The sequence below is a fragment of the Pocillopora damicornis genome, chromosome 1 (assembly GCF_964200805.1).
Source record: "Pocillopora damicornis chromosome 1, jaPocDami1.2, whole genome shotgun sequence".
NCBI classification, from domain to species: Eukaryota; Metazoa; Cnidaria; class Anthozoa; order Scleractinia; family Pocilloporidae; genus Pocillopora; species Pocillopora damicornis.
Window position 1 is genome coordinate 32,482,521 of NC_142670.1, and position 27,892 is coordinate 32,510,412.

The 27,892-nt window shown below is 37.1% G+C and overlaps 2 protein-coding genes across 2 annotated transcripts in view; one reads left to right on the forward strand and one right to left on the reverse strand.

Annotated features, from left to right (window-relative positions):
- LOC149053356 (uromodulin-like) overlaps window positions 1-27,892 on the reverse strand; it is a 272,818-nt gene that overhangs the window by 233,220 nt on the left and 11,706 nt on the right. The window lies entirely within an intron of this gene.
- On the forward strand, window positions 14,731-26,972 carry LOC149053369 (solute carrier family 25 member 32-like). The gene is made up of 6 exons (XM_089203474.1): window positions 14,731-14,799; window positions 24,456-24,569; window positions 25,330-25,422; window positions 25,973-26,031; window positions 26,323-26,373; window positions 26,900-26,972. Exons 1-6 carry the CDS (start codon window positions 14,731-14,733, stop codon window positions 26,970-26,972), a joined length of 459 nt encoding a protein of 152 aa, XP_089059600.1.

A 27,892-nucleotide genomic window follows, 5' to 3' on the forward strand; every position in this document is an offset into this window, starting at 1 on the left:
ATCATTTCGCTTGCAATTTTCCGTCAGCTGTATAAAACAATGATGCAGAACTTTTGCGCTGAAGATTCAGTTTGAACCAAACGATTTGATTCCTCTTCCATATCAATTTAAGAGACAGGATATAAGGTTGAACTTACATTGTGAATCCATCGATTGAAATGAGGCTTTTTAATTGAAAAACTTCTGTTGAAGTAGGGCAAAGCTTTGGTATCGATTTTATTTTTAACGTTTATACTCAGCAGAACTCTTTAAATGAATTATGTCCCGTTTACTCCAATATCAAAGTTGTTCTTTAATGGTAAAAAATTATCTTGTCAATAATCTGTTTGGAAGTAATTTGTTTCTAATTTCTTAGTTTCTTTTTCGCTATCAATTCCATACAAAAACGTAAAAACATAAGGAATCTTATTTATAAACGCAAAATATTTTTTCGTTCTCTTAAGGCTGTAGTCGCATTCCTTTACCAGTTTAGAGATGCTTTGCGAAAGTGGACTTTAAAAAAAAATGATTATTTTGTCAATATTTGTCATTTTCCAGCCACGTGTATGTGCCAAGCAGTGAGAAACAATTTAGGGTGTGTTGGTAAAAGATGAGTGCTCGCTCCTTTTAAGTCCTCAATAAAATATTTTGCACCTGGATATGTTTAGGCTCAAACGCCTGAAATTTTTTTCTTTAATGTATCAATACACAGAGAAAGCACGTTCGATTTAACCGTTATATTAGCATAGAGTAGAAGATTTTTTCTCATATTAATGATAACAGAGAACTTCACTCACGCTGAAAATGAACAACGAATAATAAACACACAATTATTCCTTAGGGCCCCGCATTCACCAAGGTCAGGGAGACTTAATTATCAGCTCTCAGAAACTTTTTAAGCCTAAAAGATATCTATTTCACCTCCTGCTCAAAAACGAGTGCCCTCAAATATTTCAGAATTATGTGTTGACTTAAGAAAAGCCCTCCAGCGATTAGATCTGCATTTTGCGTCAAATCGTCGCCAAGTAGTTTTGTTTCTTAATGCACAACCTTTGTGCTTGAAACTTGAGTCCCAGTTAAGTCCTTAAAAATTGTTTTAACTATGGTTCCATGACCAAACATTGATGCATTAAGGACATTTATTTTTTATGAGGTTTCTTTTGTAGGAAAGACGCCCCGTGGACGCAAATTACAACCGCCGGACCGGTGCCGCTTGAAGATAATTAGGTCCTGAATATTCCACTTTTCAAAGCAGAAAAGAAGTACGACCGGTCAAGCAATTTGAACTTTATTCTCTTAATATTTATTCCCAAAAAATATTTTTTGACTGAACTCAGTTATCAATATTTGACAGAAAAGCTGCTCGAATCATTTATCCAAAATGAACCTCATGATTCATGCTATCAATTACTTTGTCTAAATGTTGATATTCGTCTTAAAGACTAATCCAGCCCTCTACACATGGAGAATAAAGAAGTTGCGGAACGAGATTTGGCTAAATTTTTTGTGCTCTTTTTCATTTGATCTCCTTCAAGGCACCGCAAAACCTCAAAGCCGTCGAGGAAAAGTAGAAGAACCGAAGTAGAATTCGACCATCATCGTGTTAAAACAAATACACACACCTTCTATGGATGACAATTGAAGGTGATATTTTTGAGAGAATCCTTGCAGCTGTTGTATTAAAAAATATTCCTATGGAAATATTGTGGTTTTTTTTTATGTTCTATTTGATAAATGTTAGCCATATTTTGAAACTGTGAGATTTTTGAAAGCGATATTTCACCGCCGCAAATGACTGAAAACAAAACAAAAAAAATTACTGTGAAAGAGCACTTCAAACAGGGGACAAAATAAAACGGTGCACCAAATAGGCCTTATAAATCTAAGCTGATCTCAAAGAAACTATTCAGTTTTGGTTCCTTTTCTGAATTCTGTGGCTGTGTAAGTTTACTAATAACTTGTGCGATACTAATAACTTCTAGTCTTAAATAATCTTTTATTTGAATTTGAATTTTAGAGCATGTACAGGTGGTCTGAATTCTGAAATTTCAAACCTCTCGGACAAACTTTGACGCTTTTCCTCGGACGAGCTTTTCGAGGCAGTCTCTATAATCTTGTTCTGTTACTACTGTTAAGAACTACAGATATTCGAAAAAAATTTAATGAAAGAATTGTGAATATGTTTCGAAAAAAGCATCTGGGACAGGGTGTTTGTCTCCGTCGAGAGACTCGAAGTTTGAAGTGTGCTCATTTAGCGTCACTCTCAGGGTCGTGTTCATAGTGCGAGATGTTATCAGACATTAATTCATTCGATGCCCTTTCCACAATCATTCTAGTGCGCTGATCAATTTTGAACAAATAGATAGTTGTATATTTGGCGAGTAACCGATTGTGTTGCGTTATTTTTGAGATCATTTTAGGAAAAGTTTTAAGTTATATCACGTTGACTTACTTTCCAACGATTAAGGTCCATCTATTTGCTAATTAGAATGATGAATTAACTTTTTGGTGGTTTGTGCCAGGTTACTTAACAAACCCAATATGGGTGGTCAAAACTCGCTTATATCTCTAGTATTCTAATTCCCTTGCTGAAAAAACACAAACACCTCAGTACAAATGAATGTTTGGTAAGATATTTGTTTGCAAAGATGAATGACACCTTTTTACCTAAGAGAGAGAAAAGAAAAGTGAACCATTTGCACACTTCCATCAGTATGTATTTTTCCCCGTACTATTCTTGATACATTTCAGACATGCAACTTACGAAGAGAATGTAATTAAAAATCAAGAGCTCTTTCAAGTTTATGATCATTTCATTAGTTTTTTATAAGCCAAACGTTGATTCAGCAGTGAATAATAAATTGTTTGATACTTTTCTCAATCACTGTGAACTGGAATCAAGGTGGTGGCGCATGTAATTGTGCTTACCAATTCCTCACTTACATGAAATCCAGATGCATGACTTACTTTGTACTCCTCTTTTTTTACAGATGCTCTGTTAAAGTCGTGGAGACATGAGGAGTTGAGAGATTTATACAAGGTAACCTTGATATATATCGGTTGACAGCTTTTTGATTGATTGATCAAGTTAAAAATTGAGATTATTTTGACTGTGTGTGCTGGTCTTGTGGTGAAGTATGCAGGGTATTGGTCTCTGATAAAGTCAACCAAATCCAAGAAGTCACAAGTGGTGTGTACCGCTCCATGTGTACCTTAATACCTTGAGCTTAAGTACAAAAAAAAAATAATGGAATAAAATGTAGTATAATAGAGGAATTATTAAATATATATATATAGTCTTTAGTTCTTAAATGTACATGGGAGATTCAATAGTGGAAGTGTGAAAGTGTTCTTATGGAACACAATTTGAAAACTGTACATTAATACATTGAGTCTATTTTTTTAAGTGACTCATTGTTTGGTACTCTGATTGCAGAGAACTTTAGGTATCTTACAGATGTAGGTCTGCAAGATGCAATCACAATTATATCTTTGATATTCACTTTTGAGACTTAATGTAAAACATTTTAATATTGTAGTTAGTATGTTTTGGTTGCTGCATATGCACTAAGCCAACAGTGGTTTTCAAACCTCCTTAAAAAAGGAGGAAATAAAACAATCAAAAAGAGAAAATGGGATAAACAGAACAAGAACAAAAGAGAAGCACAAACATCAGTCTTAGAGTTAAGACCTCGCTATCTTTGCCTAGCTTAGAGTTTACCTGAGTTTATGTGTTTGGATGGAACATGAAGTTTGCTCATATCATTTTATTTTACTTCACCAGTGTTACGTTCCAGGTATTTTTGGCGTATCGCACGGAGCACTGCAAGGAGCTGAAGAAAGGCTACAGTCAATATTTTGGAACACCAATCAACAAGAAGCTGGTGAATACTGTCTGCACGTGTCTGTATAGTTGATTGTATACGTGTTAAAGCTCACAAATTCATCCGAGTTAGCAAACAAGAAACTCTTGATCTTAATCCTTGACATACAAAACATGTGAAGTGCTTTTACTCTGATCATGTTAATAGCTTAGGGTGGATGACTGAAGTGTTGTCATTTACTGGAACGAAACTTTTCTCTCAACTCCCCTCTCCACCCAGAAGGATTGATAAGAATCAACCCTTTGCCCCCCCCCCCTAAGATTGACTGACATCTAACTTCTCCTTACAATATCACCTCTGAATCACACATGGAGGTCATGAGAATAGAGGAAATATTCAGCCACCGAAAAAGTTCTTGACTGTTTAAGAAATTCTCCTTGTTAGTATCTTTGGAAATGTACAGAGAACAGTATGGAGAATATGAATATTGATGTTAGGGTGTAAAGGGTCAACACGAACACATGTAGTGGCCAGTGGCGAATGTAAAGGGAGAACACGAGAGAGGGAAGGGTGGGGAAGTTTTTGGTTTCTCATCTTGAGTAGTAGTCCTCCATGACGAGCTTCAGCATTTTGAAGCTACAACTGACGTCCAAAAGACAACCTCTATTACCTTTGTTGTACATGTGGCTGGTAGGAAGGTACTAATATGATGACGTTTATTATTATGTAACCGTGGGTTATCTTGGGAATCACTCTGAAGTGCTGAAAATATAGTAGTTCTTTTTTTATATAAAGTGTCTTGCCCTCTAATTTATGCTTTGCTAACTTTCATTTTCGTCATAGAGTTCAACTGAGTACCTTGTAATGGCTTCACAGTCGAAAATTTTCGCCGCAACAGCGACATATCCTTATCAAGTGGTTAGAGCAAGACTTCAGGTTAGAATGGGAGATTCATTAGCAAATTATTAACCTTTTGAAATAGATTTAGATTTCGTTTTACTGTTGTATGCTATTATCCTGAAATAAACTTGTAGTTTAAGGCTGTTTTTAGTTTTCAGGCCGGTGATCTCATCGGTTGGTTTACTGGACTCCAGTTTGATGTGGCCTGTGCTCGGGCCTCGAGCCTCAGCTAGGTCATTGTGTCGGTTCCTTGGGAAAAGATTCGTGAGCCCCACACATCCCCCCTCCCAGTGGTTCAAATGGGCACCAACAGAAGGCCAGGGAAACCCTACAATGAGGATAAATGCCAAATCTCACGAGGGAGAATAGCTTTCACCCTCTTTCACTCTCTCTATTCTTCTTAAGAAACACGGATCCAAGATGGTTATGAGAACGCACGGCGCGAAAGTTTTGATCCTGTGCCCATAAAATTAGCTAAAACCTCTAAGCAAGTCTGTTATGTTAAATCGTTCAGTATTTACTGTTTCCTGCCGTCATTTATTGTTCATGAATTTTACTTTTCTAAAGAATCAGTACACGATGGTGGAATACAAAGGCGCGTTGGATGTGATTAGTAAGACTTTCAGGTGAGTTGGAACTTGACATGAGGACTTAAAGTTTTCGATACGTTATAGACTAGCTTTCCATCTCTAGTCAGTTCAATCCCTCTACATTTAAGAGAGGTACATGTTTTGCCCGTTTGAAACAATTTGACAAAGAACTGGACCAAAATTGGCGGAGAACTGAAACCAGCTTGTTTGAGAACTGGATCCAATTTCGGATTTACTTACGGCTTAGTGGTAAAGTCCGCATTTTTATGAAAGAAGGTATTCTTCTTTTTCTGGCCTCTCCTCACGGCAGGTTCTTTTCAAAATCTTAGGCATGAAGGAGTAACAGGATTTTACAAAAGATTAATTCCCAGTGTCCTCAGGTAAGGCAGAATGTTAAAAATAAATTTGATGATACAAGTAGATTTGCTTGTTAGTTTTATGTGTTAAACCGCAATGTATAATCTAGAATTGGCCAAGAGGGCTTAGTGGGTTCTCATCTTTAATTTTAGGTGGCACTTTGTAAATGAAAGGGTCTTAAGAGATGGGGTACCCCCATAAGGTGTTCAACTTATTTGCACATTCTAGTCTGTGAGAAACTGGGAAGAAGAGACAGGCGATAGATACATTAAGAGGCTATAAAATTCGGAGTAGGTGTCATGTCATTGTTTCTATCAGTTACATGTTCGAATACTGTGAAATTATTAAGATACTTATCGTTATCACGAATGTTTGTGCCCCACCTGATATGTTAGTGTAAGTTTTAGCGGTTTTTTTGTTTTTAGAAATCCAGCAAAGGAGCGCTTTAGAAGAAACCCTGAAACTTTAATATATGTAAAACGTTCACTGTCGATTTTACTGTGTATTGTGCGTTTGATTGTTGTTGATTTTGTTTCTTTTTAGAGTAACGGCAGCATGTGCACTTACATTTGTGGTGTACGAAAACATTATTCACTTCCTTCTGCCGGACAGATGACATCGACAGGATAAATGATGGAATCCGGCAACGGGAGACGATAGGCAATACTACAGCACTTGGTTTTATTACCAGACTTTATTCTGCAACAGTTCCGACTGATTCATTTATGGGAAAAAATATATTAACCGAGCGACGTTAACCGCCCAGTGCGTTTACACATTTTATCGATAACTTCATTTACCAGCGGAATGTGAATATGAATTTTTTCAGAGCAATTTTTGTACATCAATGCAAAAGGTATCCATTATTACTATCAGGTCCTAAGGGTAACAATGATTTCTCCCATTGTTCTTTTATAAAGAACCTTCCCCCTCCCCTTTGTCCCTTGTCCCATACGGGTATCAAATTTATATACATTCCCTTAGCACTAACAAAGGCATGAACAACAAGAGATGCCTTTTTGCAATTTTTTTTTTTTATTACTATTAACTTCATAATTCAAACATTACTTGTGAAAACTACTTGCAATTAATCAAGAAAAATGTTCAATATTAAGTTAAAAATTACCTTATTTTCCTTTTTCTGTTCCTTACGTTAAAATCTTTTTTCAATAACTTTCTCCATTTGTTACTGAATTGTTGCGATGTAAAGTTAAACCCAGTTTTTATTTATGGCTCTGTTTTTACTTCATTGTAACATTTCCTTGTTTTTGTTGTTATTTTTCCCTGGTTATTGACATTAACTTCAGTAAAAAACGGTGAAAGCTACTCTTTCGCGATCGCTATTAGATGAATGGTATCGAGAACCTACTCCGACCCATGGACTACACTGCCCTTAGCGCTTACTCGTGTTCGTGTTATGAAACTCAGCTAAAAATAGTCCGTGTAAGTTAAATTTATTTACAAAGAGATACACAGTTTTTGTTAAATAATGAGATAATTTATTTACACCACTCAAGAAGCTGAGCCACAATTGACCCAGCTCATATCACTTTGCTTTGAAGAGTCTACCGACGATTTTTCTATATTTTGATACGTTGTCAAGAAACTCGCCTTGCTTTGCCTCATTTGCTTTGTGTTCAGGTCTCTTATTGTAAATTAGAGACAAGTGAACATCAAATGATTGGAAGACTAGTCTTAGTTAGAATATTGAAATATCAGGCAGTAGCCTTTGGGGGTTACGGTGAGAGTGGGTTTCTTTTCTGCGCTTACTATTTTTCATAGGATTCTTTGAATATATTTGCATTATATAAAAGGAAAACTTCGCCGAGAGAAACTGTGATTTTGATTTCAAATCTAATATTCTTGTAAAATATTTTTGGTGATGTACTTAAACGGTGTAGAAAGTTGTTTACAACTTATGTTTACCTATGCCGCTCTAAATACTTGTTTTTAACACATTGCAGTTCTGAATACCTTTCTTTTAGCGTGTTAATGTTGTAGGCAAACATTAACCGTAGTAAAACAGGTCAACTTTTAAAATCTATAAAAGTATTTTAACAAATTTCGTCTTGAATGAATGAGGTGCCTGTGCTCTTAGTTAAATAAGCTTTATAGTTACACTTTGAAGCCATTGCGTCAAGATCTTTAACTTGGATTCAAAATAAGCGTGAGATGTAAGCGATCCATTAATTTCAAATGAATTCTGGTCGATTCGGACACATTTAACACACGGTTACGCAGGCTAAACCATTGAATTTTGCTTACTGTGTTTCTGGAAATTGGTTCAATGTTTCAAAATACTGAGTCACTATTAATATGTTAACTTTATGTAATTTCAAAGGACATCAGATTTTGACTGTCATCACTTTTTTTTCTACGCCTATAACGTAAGATAGCGCCTATTTGTATTCCACGGACATACGCTAAAATAATCATGGTTTATAATTACAGCAATTGAAGGATGAAAAAAAACGAAAAAAAAAAACATAAATAAAAGGCTCGAAAACCTTAAGCTTGAGAGTTTGTGTCTTGCAGGTTTTACTGGAAGATTACTTAAAGATACTTGGGGCAACTGTCTTTGATGTTAAAAGTTAAAATCTGATGATAATGTTTAAGATAGAGAAGAAAGGTTGAATACCTTACATGTCAAAACTTTATATATACATGTATCTACGGAGCGATTTGTGTGTTCTCTTACTACGCGAAGTATATTTGCTTCACATTCAGTCTGCACTACAGTAACGTGAGGGACAAGGTAGCTGTATAAGTTTGTAGGTAAAGTAGGATCTGCAGTTTTTTACAAAAATATTTTTTATGTATTTGCAACCAGTAGAGCGATCACTAAAGCAGACCGTCCTTGGAACTTCACCATCTTCCACTGTAGGATGAGCACCATCCAACCAACCTGGCCAGTCTGTACCACATCTGTATGCTGGCACACGTGTTGTGGGCATTTTTATTCCTGCAGCTCCCACAAAACGATATCATCCCTCGGTGAAGTAGTCACACAATAATGGTCCATACTGTGGTGTATAGTAACTGCTCTTTCTATTGGCATCACTCAGGTTTTGATAATTATAACATGGGTCGGCTAGTAAATAAAATGAACATTATAAAAAGGTTGTAGTAACAACGATAACATTTTTTGTTGACATTTTTCAAGTCAATCAGTTCGACAACAACTAGATGGGACTAATGTTTTACAAGAACAACTATGCGTTAAGTAAAATTTAAAGAAGAATTTGGATTGGACAGTGATGATGCAAATAGGAACTAAAATGAAATGATAGCATTATATAGAGTTATGTGAACTCTTGCTTTAATCGCCCATCAAAGCCTGTCGTTGTTTGTACCTCAACTGGAAGCTACCAAACGCGTTTAAGACATTTTTGATCTTCAGTTCCCAAACAACGATACCAGCCCTGAGGTATTTGGTAGTAACACAATTAAGTCCCAGGAGTGTGCAATGACTCTCTGTCTACTAGCACCATCAAAAAATTTATAATCATAACGCGAATGAATGAGTTGCCAGTAATCGGATCCTTGCTTTTGCACAAAGATTTCCTAAGCAATTACTTTAATTTCTCTTTTTTTTAGAGGGCACGGTAACGAATCCTGCAATCTGATTGGTTCTTTACCCGGTCAGTATTTTCCTATCTCTGCCCACGGGCCACGGTAACGCTTTCGTGAGTCGCCGAATACAGCTCAAATTTCGTTGCCATTTTTCATAAATATACCTCGTTTTTCCCGCTGGGCAGTATTTTTAAGCAAATACATCGGTCACTACCTCAATCCGACTTATGAATCCTCTCTTTTCTCTCTCTCTCAAATAACTGACAAAAAAATATTGGTTTCAGAATGAATTTGTATAGGCAATAGTGTCGTTACGTTGGTTGACAAGCGGCCTAAAAACCGTCTGCAATTGACTGTAATCATTCACAAAAAGTACATAGAAAGTTAAAACGTGAGGTATTTGGTTACAGGTAAACTGAACAATGGAACTTTCATTCATTTAATGTCTGAATTTTCTCAAACAATTTGTTCGTAGTGAAAGAACGAGCGAAGTTTTAATTTCAGTTCGACAATAAATATACGCTCTCGGTGAGTCTTTCAAAGTCCGTTCAATTTGGACATTTGGACCATAAATTGCACAACAGAAACTGAAGGAATTTATTGAGAAAAGGCCGCGTTAAATCCCCTTGTGTCTCGTTGGAGTGTGCGGTTCGAATTTCGTTTTTGTGGAGGAAAGACCAGATTTACATACGCCGTTGCAGCAAACAAACGAGCAAACTCTCACAACTTCAAAATAAAAAATTTGAATTTACTCACAATTACTTTCCTGGCCGTTTACTTAATGACCAGAGGTAAATCTTCGTACATGAATGAATCGTCGATGAGAGTGAATAATACTTTCCGTTGTATCATTGATTGTTTTTGAAGAAAACATTGTCGCGACAGTCCCTGCCAAACTAGTTCCGTTGTTTTTCAAATCTTCTTGCGCTTTTTTTTTCTTACGCGCTCTCTAATTGACAGGTGTCAGATTGTGACAGATGCTTGTAAAAATAATGTTTCAAACTTTGTTTGGAAGCCTTTTAAATCACCTTTATTAACGCAAGTGAAAATGTTTCAGTGAAGCATCTCTCCTTAATTTGTATCACCTTTACTTTAACTACCATTTACTCGCTCAGATCTTGCCGTATTTATAGCCCTAAATCATTCGGGTTCTTTCAGAATGTGTTTCGTTAAGTTAAAAAAAAAATGTTATTTACCGGCTAAGGGTCGGTCCGTATGGTGAAAAACTGTGACCTCGGCATTGAAAATGCTGCCCGTAGGCCTCAGGCAGCATTTTCAAGACATCGACCTTTTAAAATCATACATAATCAAAAAATGATTCGTTTTTGTACACAAGGTGGCGTAAAATTATGCTTCCTCGATGTGAATTTCGGAGGAAAGTCAACTCGTAGGAATTTACTGCTACTTTCAACGCGGGAAACAAAATAAAAATTTCATCGCCTTCATGAAAAACCGCTGCTTATATTACGAGTTATGAGTGAACGCGGCTGAATGGTACGGCGCTGATCCAAGGGTATTCATGCATGTAGCATTCACGTGATAGGAGTGATTTCCTCTACACTCGTTAATAGAGCGGTTTAGCGAGAGGACGGGAACGTCATTTCAGAACGGCGCGCGCAGCAAAAATGCCGAGAAAAAACTGGGTCGAGAAGACCGTCGCGTTGTGTTGAAAAGTGACTTAGCAGTCGTTTCAACGAACCGTCCACGTTATATTTGTTCTTGGATATCCTAACCTTGGCTCTTTCGGATCATTATCAGCCTTGAATTTTCGGTTTCATAGACCACTTGAAGGACAACGACATTATCCTCTTTGAGAGTGTAACGACAAGCACAAACCGAGGATAGTTTACTACAAGTGAGTTGTTAACATGAATACACATGGGCGATTAAACTTTAAAATTATTTCATTTCAGTTAATTCTCGAGTCTGCAGATTCATCTATCAAATTTTGAAGCCCACTAAATATATTTGTTTTCTATGATTCGTATCGCTGTCATTTCGTTTCGTGCTTCTAGATTTCAGCACTACTGGTTTTTCTTCATAATTTTGTAAGGTATAATTTGGAATTGAAATCGTCGCCGTTTTTTCCCTTGTTTACTGAATATTCTTCTCAATCATGACAATACTCCTCTTTTAAGCAGGAGTCATGGCGAAGCATGTAGAGATCAAGCGACTCAACGATGGAGTTGTTTACAATGAGTTCCCGTTTAACCATGAACGAATGAAATGCACTCAAACTCAGCGAAATGACGTCCTGAACTTAAAGGGGAGAACGGCAACGCTAACACCGGAAGTCGAAATAGAGTCCAGATTATCCGCGCGCTTTCCTGTTCTGAAATGACGTTCCCGTCCTCTTGCTAATCCACTCTAATATCTGAGAAACCGTAAATACATTTTGCACTTTATTTTTGTCGTCTAACGATTTGTAATTACTTTAATCATTTCAGATAATAAGAGAAAGCTTTCTCTTTCTTTGTCTTTAACGAGCTTGATTTTTGAAACGTGCAACTTAGATTTTATATTCTCCTCTCCAATGTTCTTTTTTATATCTCCTAACATCAAGGCTCTGAGACAAACCGGAAGTAGATCATGGCAACTCCGTGGATAAGCATGTATGGGTAATGCTGCTTATAAAAACAAAACTTAGCACTAGTAGGACGATAGTTCCTGCTAAAATTGCTTCATTTAATGCTATGGATCCACAGATATAGCATGCAAGTTATTATTGGTCTGTTATTCACTCACTCGATTGTAGATAGCAATTGCTTAAATGTACCTACAGTGTTTTTAGGCGAAAAAGAATTAAACATTGTAACTCGCATGTCTTTAACTGCTTTAAGGCTTTGAGACTAAAACAGTGATATTAGAGATCTAGATAAACTCATCAGGATCCGAATTTGAGCTCCTTCTTTTTCAGACAATGCATTAAAGGACAGCTGTAGGCAGACTTAGGGCACAACCGGTATCGTGGGTATATCAACCGGCATATGAGAAACTAATAATATGGCCACCTCAGCAGCTTTAGGTTATATTCGAGCAGGAATATTCTAAATATTATAGCAAAGAGATTAAATTCACCTGTGCAGCTTTGACCATTTCCATTAAATCCAGGGTGGCATTCACAAAGATAGGATCCGTTGGTGTTCGTGCAGGTAGCATTCACGTGACAAGAGTGATTTCCTTTACATTCGTCAACATCTGAGGAAACCACATATATATTTGCACTTCATCATGTTTATCACTTTAAAAATGAGCGGACTCTCAGTCGAGTGATTACTTTGATAATCATACATAACACAAGTATTAGCTTTAAAACTCTTTACGGTGGCCAATTTACGTCATCAACTCGGGTGATACTACCTAAGTACCCTGTTATACTCTCACACCGACGCAGCACCACAGACTTACCCCCTTTATTCATAACTCTTTCTATCAGTTTACTGTCGAGATAACCCACGCGGGATGTTGTGAGGACACGAGAAAAGTTTGTAATTCCGAGTTGGAGGCGATTGATTTCCTTTTTTTTTTTTTTTTTTTTTTTTTTCGAGTGGTTTCCCAACATCTGGAGACGTTTACTACGCTGGTAAACCGATATAAAATGTGGTCTTTTACTTTTATAACATAAACTTCAATTTTCCATGGGTTTATCGCTACAATCAACGGTTGTTTTTTGACCAATCAGAGCGCTCGTAGTATCTTGATTATTTTACAAAACTTGATGATAATAATTTTCAAGTAATAGTGTAGTTTGATCGTCCGGGTGAGTGTAGTCCTGAGAAGGACTGTTGTCGGTAGTGGTGACTGACGTTTGGACAACCTGAGCGGAAGTCATCATCAGAGTCAAGTGATTTTCACCAGGCTGACATTCACATACATGTGATCCAAGGGTGTTATTGCAAGTAGCATTTACGTGACAGGAGTGATTTCCTTTACACTCGTCAATATCTGAGAAACCGTAAATGCATTTTGGACTTTATATTTGTCACCTAACGATTTGTAATTACTTTAATCATTTCAAATAATAAGTAGAAGCTTTCACTTTTTCGTCGTTAACGAACTAGATTTTTGAAACGTGCAACCTACATATTATATTCTCTTCTCCAATATATTTTTTTAATCTCTTAACATGATGGCTCTGGAAAAACCGGATGTAGATCATGGCAGCTCCTTGCATAAACATATATGGGTAATGCTGCTTAAAAAAACAAAACTTAGCAATAGTAGGACAGTATACGTAGTTCCTGCTAAAATTGCGTCGTTTAATGCTAAGGCTTCTCTGATATAGCATGCAAGCTATCATTGGTCTATTATTCACTCATTCGATTGTTGATAGCTCAAATATACAATCAGTGTTTTTTAGGCGAAAAAATATTAAATATTTTACCTCGGCATGCCTGTAACTATTTTACCTGAGTACGAGCGTCCATCCCCAATAAATCCTTCTTTGCAGGTGCAATTATAAAACCCAACAGTATTGGAGCAGTTTGCATTTTCGTCACAAACGTTATTGCTGCCTTTACATTCATCGATGTCTAATTGAAAATTAATCAAAGAAAACACTGAGACAAGGTGAAAACATTTCAAAAAAGGCTGAGGCAAAGGTAGACCAAACGTTGTGTAAATTCTGTTCTTGGTATACTGACTTACCTTCCAAAATCATGTCGCAGTAAACCAACTTTGAGCTCCCGACATTAGTTGGATCCAACCAGTAGTTTTTACTGATGCTGTCTTTACCTTCACTTAATTTTATCTCTTGGCACGACAGCGCTGGTAATTCGGGAATAGATCCTAAGGGGGCTAATATATAGACATGACTTCATTAATGGTTTAAGGGTAATAGAAGTTGCAAAACAGATTAGATCTGAAAATATATTTGTGTGGGCTAAACATGGAATAACAATAATTAAGAGCCGAGAAGTTTAGCTGATATCAATGTATGCATGGAAGGCGAATTTTGCTTTAAGACACTGACTCTATTTAATAACAAAGCAATCGGACAGCAGCTCTCGGAAAGTAGCGAGGTCTTACTGGGAACTCACTGAGAAAGATTTGTATGTAAAATAAACTAAACCGGAATACATACTTCTACCACTAATGCGTCCCATGTAAAAGCGTAAATCATCTGGCTGAAAATTCTCGGGCCTTGCTTCCTTGGTTCGGGAGTTCAATCCACAGGACTTTTCCCCAATTACATAATTGTAGCTTTGACATATTGTTTCTCTCTCGCAGGTGATATCGCACACATGAGGAGCTGTTACTGGGACCTTTTTAAAGACGAATCCTTTGAGAGCCATACCAGGTAAGCTAACTTCTGTCTTGCACGGAATTTTGGCAATAGCGAAGTCCATGAGATACAAAGAGGCCAATAGGATTAGGAAGCTTGAATTCCTCGCCATTGCCACTGATGCTGAAATTGGAAAGTATACGTTATTTAGGAATATGCATTGCGCGTTTTTTTCTGGCCCATTGATTTAACACAAACCAAACCAAACAAGTAATCAAACAAAATGCCCCCCAAAATAGGCGGAAGGACAAACAAGCGGAAGAGAAATGAAGAATTCCACTCTGAATCGGTTGTAAGTCAACTACATGTCTATTAAATGTTACTACTGTTGGAGTTGCTACACCTTTGTTCATCCGCAGCTCTTTGATATTCGTAACTTTTACATCTCTTGCAGTTATTTGGCAATTATGAGTTGCGGCATTTTGGCGATGCAAAACATATCGTGACCGTCCGATTTATAGGAGAGAATATTAATTCATGTCATGGCAAGTTGATAAGAAAAAAAAGTTCAAACAAGACTCTGTGCTTTCCTTACGTTAATATTACTGTGCTTGCAATTTTTCGACAGCCTTATTAAACAATGCCGCACAACTTTTGCGCCAAAGATTCGGTTTGAACAAAATGATTCGATTCATCCTCCATATCAATTTAAGAGAGGAGATGTGAGGTTGAATTTGCATTATGAATCCATAGATTGAAATGAAGCTTTTTAATTGAAAAGACCTGTTGAATTGCGGCAAAACTTTGGTCTCGATTTCTCTATTGTTCTTTAGAGGTTTTTTGTAGTAGGTTGTGTTGGTAAAAGATGAATACTCGCTCCTTTGAAGTCCTACATAAAATATTTTGCACCATATGTTGGAGCTCAAACGCTCGCAATTTTTTCTGTAATGTATCGACACACGGATGAAGCCCGTTCGATTTTACCGTTTTATTAGCACAGAGAACAACATTATTTCTCATCTTAATGATAACAGAGAATTTGACTTACCCCGAAAAGAAATAACGAATGATAAACAAGCAATTATTCCTCAGAGCCCCCGCACTCACCAACGTCTGGGAGACTTGATTATCACTTTTCAGAAACTTTTAAGCCTAAAAGATAAATAATTCACCTCTGCTCAAAAACGAGTGCCCTCAAACATTTGGGAATGATGTGTTAACATACTTAAAAAAAGCTCTCCAGAAATTAGATCAGCACTTTGCGTCAAATCGTTACCAAGTAGCTTCGATTCTTAATGCACAGCCTTTGTGCATTGAAATTTAAGTCGGAGATAAGTTCATAAAAAAAAAAAAAAACATTGTTTTGAGTATAGTTCCGTGACCGAAAATTACGAATTTGATGCATAAAAGACACTTATTTTTTATCAGTTTAGAGAATGGAAATTAGCCGAACCTCCTTATGAGGTTTCTATTGTAGGAAAGACGCCCTGTGGACGCAAATTAAAACCGACTGAGAACACCTGTCGGGCTTGAAGATAATTAAGTCCTGAATATTACACTTCTCGAAGCAGAAAATAAGTACGATCGATCAAGCAATTTGAACTTCATTCTCTTACTATTTATTCCGAAAAAATATTTTTTGACTGAACCCAAAAATACTGAGAGAAAAGTTGTCTCGAATAATTTATCCAAGGTGAAGCTAATGATTCCTTTGTTGCCAAAACTTACGTGAACGCTATCAATTTCTTCTTTTTTTTGATGTTGAAGTTAGTCTTATTGACTACTCCAGCCCTCTGCACATGCAGAATAAAACAAGTTCCCGCACGACTTTGGTACAATTTTTTTCATTTGACCTCTTTGGAGGCACCGCAAAACCTCAAAACCGTTGAGGAAAGTAGAACCAAAGTAGAATTCGACCATCGTCGTGTTAAAAACAAATACACAGGCCTTTTATAGATAACAATCAAAGGTGATATTCGGAGCATCCTCGCAGCTACTGTACTGAAGCAAAAAAATGTCCCTATGGAAATATCGTTGGCTTTTATGTTCTATGTGATAAATTTTGGTCATGTTTTGAAACTGAGAGATTTTGGAAAGCATTATTACGCCGCCACAAATTGCTGTGAAACAGCACTTCTAATTAGCGAGAAAATAAAATGGTGTACCAAATAGGCCTTCCGCAGTGACTCTAAGCCAGATTATAAACTGGCATATTGAGGAATTCTCTCTCGCGTAAAATTAACGAAAGAAAAGTGTTCCAAAACTTTGCGACGCAAAAGAAGTCGTAGAAAGTCGATAAAAAGAAATTTCATTTTGAACTTTCACTTGCGAAGAACATTATTGCTTTATTCACATCGATTATGCTGCATTACAAACGTGAAATTCGAGATGTAATACAGAGTATTTCCAATATGAATGAACATGTCCTTTTTGGACAGATTGTTTGAAAAATTGATGTAAAGCTCATGTTTTAAATCGGTTGCTTTCAAGAAAAAAAAAACCTTACTTTGTTAGTTGGAGAATTAGAAATATCAGGTCAAAATAATCGAAATATCAGTTAACATCTTACCCGTCAGCAGAAAAAGGAAAAGCAAATCCTATAAAAGGACTGCAAAACTCAAAACTAATCGCTTTAAGTTAAATTTTTTTCCAGATTCGAGGGATTATCGCATCGAATTCGTTCAAACAATTTATTTTCCTTTTGGTTTTCTCTAAAGGAAGACGTTGTATGTTCCGAATAGTTTAATATAGTTTTTCATTCTTGGAGTGTCCACTAGAGTTAAAGAAAACTGGCTCACCTTTTAAGATGCAGCACCTCTCCGGTAAGAAATTCAAAACGCATTACAAAGAATGCTGTCATTAGCATTTGTTGCCTCATAATTGCAGCTGAAGACATAGTAGTCAATAGAATGACTCTTAATTAATAATTAATTTCTCGTTCCTGTCTGGTCCTTGAGAATATATCACACTGCCTTTTTTTAAGTCTGGAAACGGTTTAGAATTTAGTTATAAATATCGCAACTTTTCGTAGCAGTCTGAGTGTCTCGAGTGTTACTTTGGGTAAATAGGAACATATTCTACTCTAATGATGATTTTAGATATATGAAATTCATATATTTGTACTGCGGCGAAGAGACGAAATTAAGAGATCCTCGCAGCTAAGAACACTACTGAAATGAGTAGTTGAAAATAGGACCTGAAAAAAGTTCAGGCCCATACGGGATTTGAATCCATGACCTCTGCGATACCGGTGCAGAGCCGGTACTCTCTTAAATTTGGCACTTGCCGTAAATATAAAGAAGACTCTGTACCGATGAAAAGAATTGCACGCACCCTAAGAGGTTAATTAAGAATAAGGAATAATAGGCTTTTGTTCCTTACAGGCATGCAGTTATTACGCAATAAAGAAGTAATTACCAGCTCAAATAAACTGTTTATTTTACACACATCGAACCTCTACACAGGCTTCTGCCTTTTTTTGATTTAGTTATACTTTATTTTCGTATCATCATTCTGTTGTAAATATATATAACACGAAATTCATTGAAAGACGTGCAGGGGTTCTCTTCATTCATATTTTAAGTATGTAGGACGCCTTTTCTCCCATGAAATTTTAATGTTTCCATTCAATGAATCGTACATTCCTCTTTGTTTAAGTTCATGAAATTAATTACTCTTGATGACTCGTGTCCACGAAATACTTTAGCCAGGAGTTAGAGGTTTAATTATTGTATACGAAACAACCTACTGAAAGTGAGTATCACTCCTTTATCACTCTAATGATTGCCTGGGGCGTGATTCTTTTCTCTTTGTACTCCTCTTCATGGTCCCCTATACTTAAAAACTCGTTTAATTTTTTTTAATAATTACGGCTGCTGACAATTTTAAAGAGCCAAAGTACTTGTTAAGCCAAAATTACAAGCCTGACTCATCCCGCTGCAGTAGAGCTACAACATATACGGTAAAAACTCTAAGCTTTTGGGACTGAAATAAACGGTGTATTTTAAATCTCGAGCACTAGAACAATAATTTATTTATTAGTAACATTTTTTCGAATGGCTGTTGTGACAGCACCCATAGTTGCAAACCGACAAATATTGACTAAGGAGTCTTTAAAAAAGTAGTTTAAATTTCTTCTTTTGATATAATTCAAAACCAAAGATGGAGTTTAAAGCTACTTCATTTAAAAACCATGGTGTTATCAACATTTTTATATTTCAACTGTTTGTGGCCACAGTAGACAGTTTCAGTCGTGTTATTACAAAACATCTCCTCATTTCTACGTAGTTCTTAAGATTAATTTTACTTGATTTCATATCGTGGTGGCTTGGAAAACATTTTTAAAAGTCATAACACACAGCAAGAATTTTGCGGTTATAACTGGCAATAATTCTTAAAAACAAAGAAAACCCTTCATTTTTTCATAACAATGATAGCTGATATCGATCTCACCCTGAAGGAATAATGAAAAAACTACCCCGAAGCAAGAAAGGATATTATCTCTTGCACGCAATGTTCTTTATAACTCCTCGTCCTCAGCAGCGTAAGAAGACTCGATTATCATTTCTTATGGGCTGTTAAGCTAAGACATGTCGAACTTCTAGAGTTTTACTCAGGTTTTTCTAATGATAGGAAGGATCGGCTACAAAGTGAAATGACAATTGCAAAAGGACTAAGATGATTCAAAATCAATGTTTGAAAGGTTTTCCCTGATATCCTATAATTCTAGAAGCTTGCCAAAAAGCCGTAAAACTTGTACTTAGCAAGGAATATGACTATGCATTGATGCAGATGTTCGCAAAAAGTTCAGCATAATATGCTAATATATTAGAGTATAGGATTTTAATTTGCGTCAAACCCCACATACAACACCCCATAATCGGTTACTATCCAGTACTTTGCAGCTTGTTTATGAAATGCAGAGGCCGAGGCCGGGACTTACATAGCTAATAAATATTTTGGTCTATTTACAAAGCATTTCACAGGTTATAATATTGATGCAGTGAGTTAATTATTAATATCATCATTTTTTGTTTGGGTGATAATAGCACACGATTACCACAGACTAGTTATAGAGAGAAATTTAAACTACTTTTTTAAAGACTCCTTAGTCAATATTTGTCGGTTTGCAACTATGGGTGCTGTCACAACAGTCATTCGAAAAAATGTTACTAATAAATAAATTATTGTTCCTGTCTAGTGCTCGAGATTTAAAATACACTGTTTATTTCAGTCCCAAAAGCTTAGAGTTTTTACCGTAAATGTTGTAGCTCTACTGCAGCGGGATGAGTCAGGCTTGTAATTTTGGCTTAACAAGTACTTTGGCTCTTTAAAATTGTCAGCAGCCGTAATTATTAAAAAAAATTAAACGAGTTTTTAAGTATAGGGGACCATGAAGAGGAGTACAAAGAGAAAAGAATCACGCCCCAGGCAATCATTAGAGTGATAAAGGAGTGATACTCACTTTCAGTAGGTTGTTTCGTATACAATAATTAAACCTCTAACTCCTGGCGTGATGCTCGGTTGGGGTCTTTGGGTATTTAGATCCCTGGTGTGCTCCCCACGTTACGAGGTATCTTCATATCACAAAAAGGGATATAACATTGGTTTCCTCTTCCGCAGGTATTGCGTACATATGTCGCAGGTCAAGAAATTTTAATGAAGTTGACAAATTTGTGGAATAAAAGAATCCTTCTAGGCTTTTTCAGCTAATTCTGCTGTCCAAGAACTTCAAAAAAATTATTGACAAAAGAATAAGAAAATCGTTTAAAACATTGATGGTGAAACAGAGAATTAACTCTGAAGTGTAAATTAAAGTGCTATTTAAACCCATGAATAACCCACCGGGCGTTAGCCCTAATAAAGGGAAACAGGGAACCACACGAGGCAAAGAAAAAATCTTTTGACCTCGGTGGGAATCGAACCCACGACCTCCGGATTTGATCTACCGTTACTCTGCCGACTGAGCTACGAGGTCGCACAGAGAAAGTCGGGGACGATTTAGGATGGTGAATCGCGGCGAAGAGAAAGTAAGGGTACATATGAATGTTGTGCCGCGTAGCACTGGGAACACAAATGGTGAAACAGAGAATTAACTCTGAAGTGTAAATTAAAGTGCTATTTAAACCCATGAATAACCCACCGGGCGTTAGCCCTAATAAAGGGAAACAGGGAACCACACGAGGCAAAGAAAAAATCTTTTGGCCTCGGTGGGAATCGAACCCACGACCGACTTTCTCTGTGCGACCTCGTAGCTCAGTCGGCAGAGTAACGGTAGATCAAATCCGGAGGTCGTGGGTTCGATTCCCACCGAGGTCAAAAGATTTTTTCTTTGCCTCGTGTGGTTCCCTGTTTCCCTTTATTAGGGCTAACGCCCGGTGGGTTATTCATGGGTTTAAATAGCACTTTAATTTACACTTCAGAGTTAATTCTCTGTTTCACCATTTGTGTTCCCAGTGCTACGCGGCACAACATTCATATGTACCCTCGTTTAAAACATTGGTTTGCGAAATGGTGAAAAAATTAGCATAACCTCAAAAATTTGATGGGTGAAATAACAATGCTGGTGCACCAAATTAAATAGCAGGTCTTCTCTCTCTTGGGGCTAAGACCATAATGAGCTACCCTTTTAAGAACGAGTCTCTGTAAGAATCAAACATCTTGGGAAATGGAAATTTTCAACCCCCCTTCAAATTTTGCATGAAGTTAGGCACTCAGGGGGGGTGCACAAAAATGCCCTTTTTAAAGGTCGCAGCACTCTTGTTGCCATGGTAACAACGGCTGCTTGTTCGAGGCCTGGGGCCTCATTTTCATGCAAAAACGTCGCAAAAAAAAGAGTGAAATGTTTATTTCTCTATCTCAAGCTAAATACAACATTACAAATTGGCACTTGTACCATAGATAGTGACATCATTTGTCTACACTTTGATTCATTCAATTTCCCCTGAGAGTGAATGTGAACACACCAGTAGATTATTCATCTCGGTACAGTTTCGGTCATTTTGGTTGTCGGGTAAAACAGGGAAAACGTTTATCTGAATTTCTCCAAAAGTACACCAGTACTGGAACTGAAACTACCCACCTAGCTGGTTACAATATTCTAGTTTTTAAATATGTAAAAATCTCTGCGGGCCTGCCTCTACTTTTTATAGGGGCAGTTCGCGAAAAAAGCTCAAAATCAGATATTGCATAATTTGGCGATGTTTACATCTAATGTTCTCAACAACGAATGTTTCAGATAAATGAAACGAGCGAGGCTTTGGAAGAATGTTATCCTATGAGTAATATCCCGAAGAGAAATATCGCCTCTGGTCGTCATCTTTTTAAAAAAATTGATCAAACTTCATGGAGGACTACTAGACGTAACTACAAACATATACCTCAAATCGTGTGCATATTGTCCAGGTTCCGAGTGTTGTACCTTCTTTCATGGGAATTTGAGCAACCCGAAGTCCTCTGAAGATACACTGTTATACTTGTATGTCATTTGAAACATGTTGAAGTCGGCTGATCTACAGGAAAGTATCTCACACCGCTCATTTGTCATAAACACGTACGTTAAAACCTTAATTGAATGCTCGTAGACACTGAGAATCTGAGAGTATAAATCGTAACTTGTCAGCGGCAGTAATACATGTAAAACCAAGTTGGAAGAATAGCAATTTGAACGACATAGGCATCTCACAAAGAACAGATTCGGGCAGTTATCATTTCCTTGTGACAGGAGTTAAGATATTCCAAATCATCTGAAAACAGTCACAAAACTGTTAGAAAATTTGCATACGATATGCGAGGATGGACTTATCACCGCCGCAGTGCTATCGAGTCAATCAATGTTTCCTTCCATGTCTTGATAAAGAAAAAATCATAACAAAGCTCGAAATAAAAGATTTAATGAAATCATAATGTCATAATTCCAACTTTCAAACAACTTATTATCCACATGCAAATCGCAACTTGTCACTTGAACGAAACTCCCCATGGCTAATATGTAATCCGGATTGCTTCATGTCCATCAGAAAAAGGACAGCGATTTCATCACCATTATTCTCCATACTTTTCTCACGGATATCTTTTACAAGCTTAAAAAAAGATGAATATAACGCAATCTCCCAGTGATTTACACGAGAGGAAGTCAAAGGTCCTTTAATTTTTCCCTGAGGTGGCCGGCTCACCAGGAAGGAGATCGTTCGGTCCAATATTGTTAGTCTGTGGAGATTATCAAGCCAATAACTTGAGAAGATTGTGCCCTTTGGTTCATCAATGACAGCATTAATTATTTCAAATCTGTATTTCTCGGTCCAAGCGACACCAAAAATAGTTCCTTTGTAATTTTGTAAGCACTTTCTAGAGCATTTTATTGTCACGGGAAATAAATCTCAAGGCTCAAAGCCAATATAACGTTCGAGCAGGTGAAAGACTACCTGAAAAAAGCTAAATTTTGTAAATTGATTGTGATGAAATCCCTGTTCCGTTTTCTGTACTGCAGGGATACTGAGTAGTTCAAAATCTCCACTTTGCCATGATTTTTGGGTCGTACAAATTGCCATTGTTGCGACTGAGTTTTATATGTCGTACTGCTTTGACAAGCTGCGATTTCTGCTCTCAGAATCCCAGTGTTTACGAGTGTTCAATTGAGGTTTTCTTCTTTTTTTTTGGCTGTTTTTTACTTAGAATGCGCGGAAATCTGCTGATATATCCAAAAATGTCCATTTCTCGTCTTCTTTGGAGCGATCGATGGAAACTTCATGGAGAAATACAGCGTCATGCCGTCGTTACAACGTACATGTTTATGACAAATGACTGGTGTGAGGATAGTTTCGTATAGATTAGCCGACTTCAACATCTTTCAAATGACATACATGTATAACAGTGTATCTTCAGAGGACTTCGGATCGCTCAAATTCCCATGAAAGAAGGTGCAGCACTCGGAATCTGGATGATATGCACACGATTTGAGGTATATGTTTGTAGTTACGTCGGGTAGTCCTCCATGAAGTTTAATCAATTTTTTTTAAAAGATGACATCCAGAGGCGAGATTTCTCTTCGGGATATTGCTCATAAGATAACATTCTTCCAAAGCCGTGCATGTTTCATTTTTCTGAAACATTTGTTGTTGAGAACATTACATGCAAACATCACCAAATTACGCAATATCTGATTTTGAGCTTTTTTCGCGAATTGCTCCTATAAAAAGTAGAGGCAGGCCCGCAGAGATTTTTACATATTTAAAAACTAGAATATTGTAACCAGCTGGGTGGGTAGTTTCAGAGCCAGAATCGGTGTACTTTTGGAGAAATTCAGATAAACGTTTTCCCTGTTTTACCTGACAGCAAAAATGACCGAAACTGTACCGAGATGAATAATCTATTGGTGTGTTCACATTCACTTTCAGGGAAAATTGAATAAATCAAAGTGAAGACGAATGATGTCACTATATATTGTACAAGTGCCAATTTGTAATGTTGTATTTAGCTTGAGATAGAGAAATAAACATTTCACTCTTTTTTTGCAATGTTTTTGTATGAAAATGGGCCCCCGGGCCTCGAACAAACAGCCGTTGTTACCATGGCAACAAGAGTGCTGCGACCTTTAAAAAGGGCATTTTTGTGCATCCCCCCTGAGTGCCTAACTGCATGCAAAATTTGAAGGGGGTTGAAAATTTTCATTTCCCAAGATATTTGATTCTTACAGAGACTTGTTCTTAATATTGTAGTTAGTATGTTTTGGTTGCTGCATATGCACTAAGCCAACAGTGGTTTTAAAAACCTCCTTAAAAAAAGGAGGGAAACAATCGAAAAGAGAAAAAGGGAAGGTAAGCACAAAAACAAAAGAGAAGCATAATCATCAGTCTCAGAGTCAGGAACCATACAAAGCTATTTCAGCCTTTTTTAAGACCCCGCTATCTTCGCCTAGCTTAGATAATGGTATTGTGAGTGATTAACCTGAGTTTATGTGTTTGGATGGAACATTAAGTTTGCTCATATCATTTTATTTTACTTGAACAGGGCTACGTTCCAGGTGTTTTTGGCGTATCACACGTAGTACTGCAATTCATAGCCTATGAGGAGCTGAGGAAAGGCTACAGTCAATATTTTGGAACACCAATCAACAAGAAGCTGGTGAATACTGTCTGCACGTGTCTGTATAGTTGATTGTATACGCGTTAAAGCTCACAAGGTCAACCGAGTTAGCAAACAAGAAACTCTTGGTCTTAAACCTTGACAAACAGAACATGTGAAGTGCTTTTACTCTGATCATGTTCATAACTTAGGGTGGATGATTGAAGTGTTGTCATTTAAAATGTTGTAGTACTGGAACGAAACTTTACTCTCAACTCCCCTCTCCACCCAGAAGGATTGATAAGAATCAACCCTTTGCCCCCCCCCCCCCACCTCTGAATCACACATGGAAGTCATGAGAATAGAGGAAATATTCAGCCACCGAAAAAGGTCTTGACTGTTTAAGAAATTCTCCTTGTTAGTATCTTTGGAAATGTACAGAGAACAGTATGGAGAATATGGATATTGATGATAGGGTGTAAAGGGTTAACACGAACACATGTAATGGCCAGTGGCGAATATAAAAAGAGAACATGAGAGAGGGAAGGGTGGGGGAAGTTTTTGGCTTCTCATCTTGAGTAGTCATCCTCCATGACGAGCCTTAGCATTTTGAAGCCACAACTGACGCCCAAAAGACAACCTCTATTACCTTTATTGTACACGTGGCTGGTAGGAAGGTACTAATAGGATGAAGTTTATTATTCTGTAACCGTGGGTTATCTTCGGAATCACTCTGAAGAGCTGAAAATGTAATAGTTTTTTGTTATATAAAGTTTCTGCTCCCTAATTTATGTTTTGCTAACTTTTATTTTCTTCATAGAGTTCAACAGAGTACCTTTTAATGGCTTCACTGTCGAAAATTTTCGCCGCAACAGCGACATATCCTTATCAAGTGGTTAGAGCAAGACTACAGGTTAGAATGGGAGATTCATTAGCAATTTATTAACCTTTTGACATAGATTTCGTTTTACTTTTACATGCTATTATCTTGAAATAAACTTGTAGTTTAAGGCTGTTTTTAGTTTTCAGGCCGGTAATCTCATCGGCTGGTTTACTGGACTCCAGGTTGATGTGGTCTGTGCTCGAGCCTCGAGCCCCCAGCTAGGTCATTGTGTCGATTCCTTGGGAAAAGATTCGTTAGCCCCACACATCCCCCTCCCAGTGGTTCAAATGGACACCAAACAAAGGCCAGGAAACCCTACAATGTGGATAAATATCAATTCTCATGAGGGAGAGTAGCTTTTACCGTCTTTCACTCTTTCCACTCCTCTTGAGAAACACGGATCCAAGATGGTTATTGGAACGCACGGCGCGAAAGTTTTGATCCTGTGCCCATAAAATTAGCTAAAGCCAATTGAATATATCAGAAGCTATCTTTAAGCAACAAGATTCTTTTGTTAAATCGTTCAGTATTTACTGTTTTCTGCTGTCATTTATTGTTCATGAATTTTACTTTTCTAAAGAATCAGTACACGATGGTGGAATACAAAGGCGCGTTGGATGTGATTAGTAAGACTTTCAGGTAAGTTGGAACTTGATATGAGAACTTAAAGTTTCCGATACGTCACAGACTAGCTTTCCATCTCTAGTTTCAAACCCTCTACATTTAAGAGAGATACATTTTTTGCCCGTTTAAAACAATTCGACAAAGAATTGGACCAAAATTGGCGGAGAACTGAAACCAGCTTGTTTGAGTACTGGATCCAATTTTCGGATTGACTTACAGCTTAGTGGTAAAGTCCACATTTTCATGAAAGAAGGTATTCTTCTTTTTCTGGCCTCTTCTCACGGCAGGTTCTTTTCAAAATCTTAGGCATGAAGGAGTAAGAGGATTTTACAAAGGATTAATTCCCAGTGTCCTCAGGTAAGGCAGAATGTTAAAGATAAATTTGATGATACAAGTAGACTTGCTAATTAGTTTTATGTGTTAAACCGCAAGGTATAATCTAGAATTGGCCAAGAGGGCTCAGTGGGCTCCCATCTTTAATTTTAAGTGGCGCTTTGTAAAGGAAAGGGTCTTAAGGGGAGGGGTACCCCCATAAGGTATTTGAACTTATTTGCACATTCTAGTCTGTGAGAAACTGGGAAGAAGAGACAGGCGATAGACGCATTAAGAGGCTATAAAATTCAGTGTAGGTGTCATGTCATTGTTTTCGTCAGCTATAATTATGTTCGAATACTGTGAAATAATTAAGATACTTATCGTTATCACAAGTATTTGTGCGTTAGTGTAAGTTTTAGCGGTTTTCTGTTTTTTTTTTCAAATTTCGGAAATCCAGCAAAGAAGCGCTGTAGAAGAAACCCTGAAACCGTAATGTTTGTAAAAACGTTCATTGTTGACTTTACTGTTTATCGTATGTTTGATTGTTGTTGTTTTTGCTTCTTTTTAGAGTAACACCAGCATGTGCACTCACATTTGTGGTATACGAAAACGTTATTCACTTTCTTCTGCCGGACAGATGACATTGACAGGATAAAGAATGCAATCCGGCAAATGGAGACGATGGGCAATATAACAGCACGTGGTTTTATCACCAGGCTTTATTCTGCAACAGTTCCGACGGATTCATTCATGGAAAAAAATATATTAACCATGCGAAGTTAACCGCCCAGTTTGTTTACACATTTGATCGGTAACTTTATTTACCAGCAGCATGTGAATAAGATTTTTTTCCAGAGAAATTTATGTACAACAATGCAAGAGGTATCCACTACTATTCTCAGGTCCTAAGGATAACAATGATTTCTCCCATTGTTCTTTTATGAAGAACCCTCCCACCCCCACCCCCCCCCACTTGTCTCTTGCGGGTATCAAATTTATGTACATTCTCGTAGCACTAACAAGGGCATGAAGTACAAGAGATGCCTTTTTGCAAGTTTTTTTTTTATTACTATTAACTTCATAATTATTCAAACGATACTTGTGAAAACTACTTGCAATTAATCAAGAAAAAATGTTCAATATTAAGTTAAAAATGACTTTATTTTCCTTTTTCTATTCCTTACGTAAAAATCTTTTTCAATAACTTTCTCCATTTGTTACTGAATCGTTGCGATGTAAAGTTAAACCCAGTTTTGATATATGGCTCTGTTTTTACTTCACTGCAACATCTCCTTGTTGTGGTTATTATTTTCTTCTGGTCATTGACACCAACTCCAGTAAAAAATGGTGAAAGCTACTCTTTCGCGATTGCTATCACGTGAATTTGAAGAGTCTTTCACAATCTTTCATCAGATAAGTGGTATCGAGAACCTACTCGGACCCGTGGACTACATTGCCCTCAACGTTTACGGTCGTGTTCGTGTTATGAAACTCAGCTGAGAATAGTCCGTGTAAGGTAAATGTATTTACAAAGAGATACACAGTTTTTGGGAGATAATGA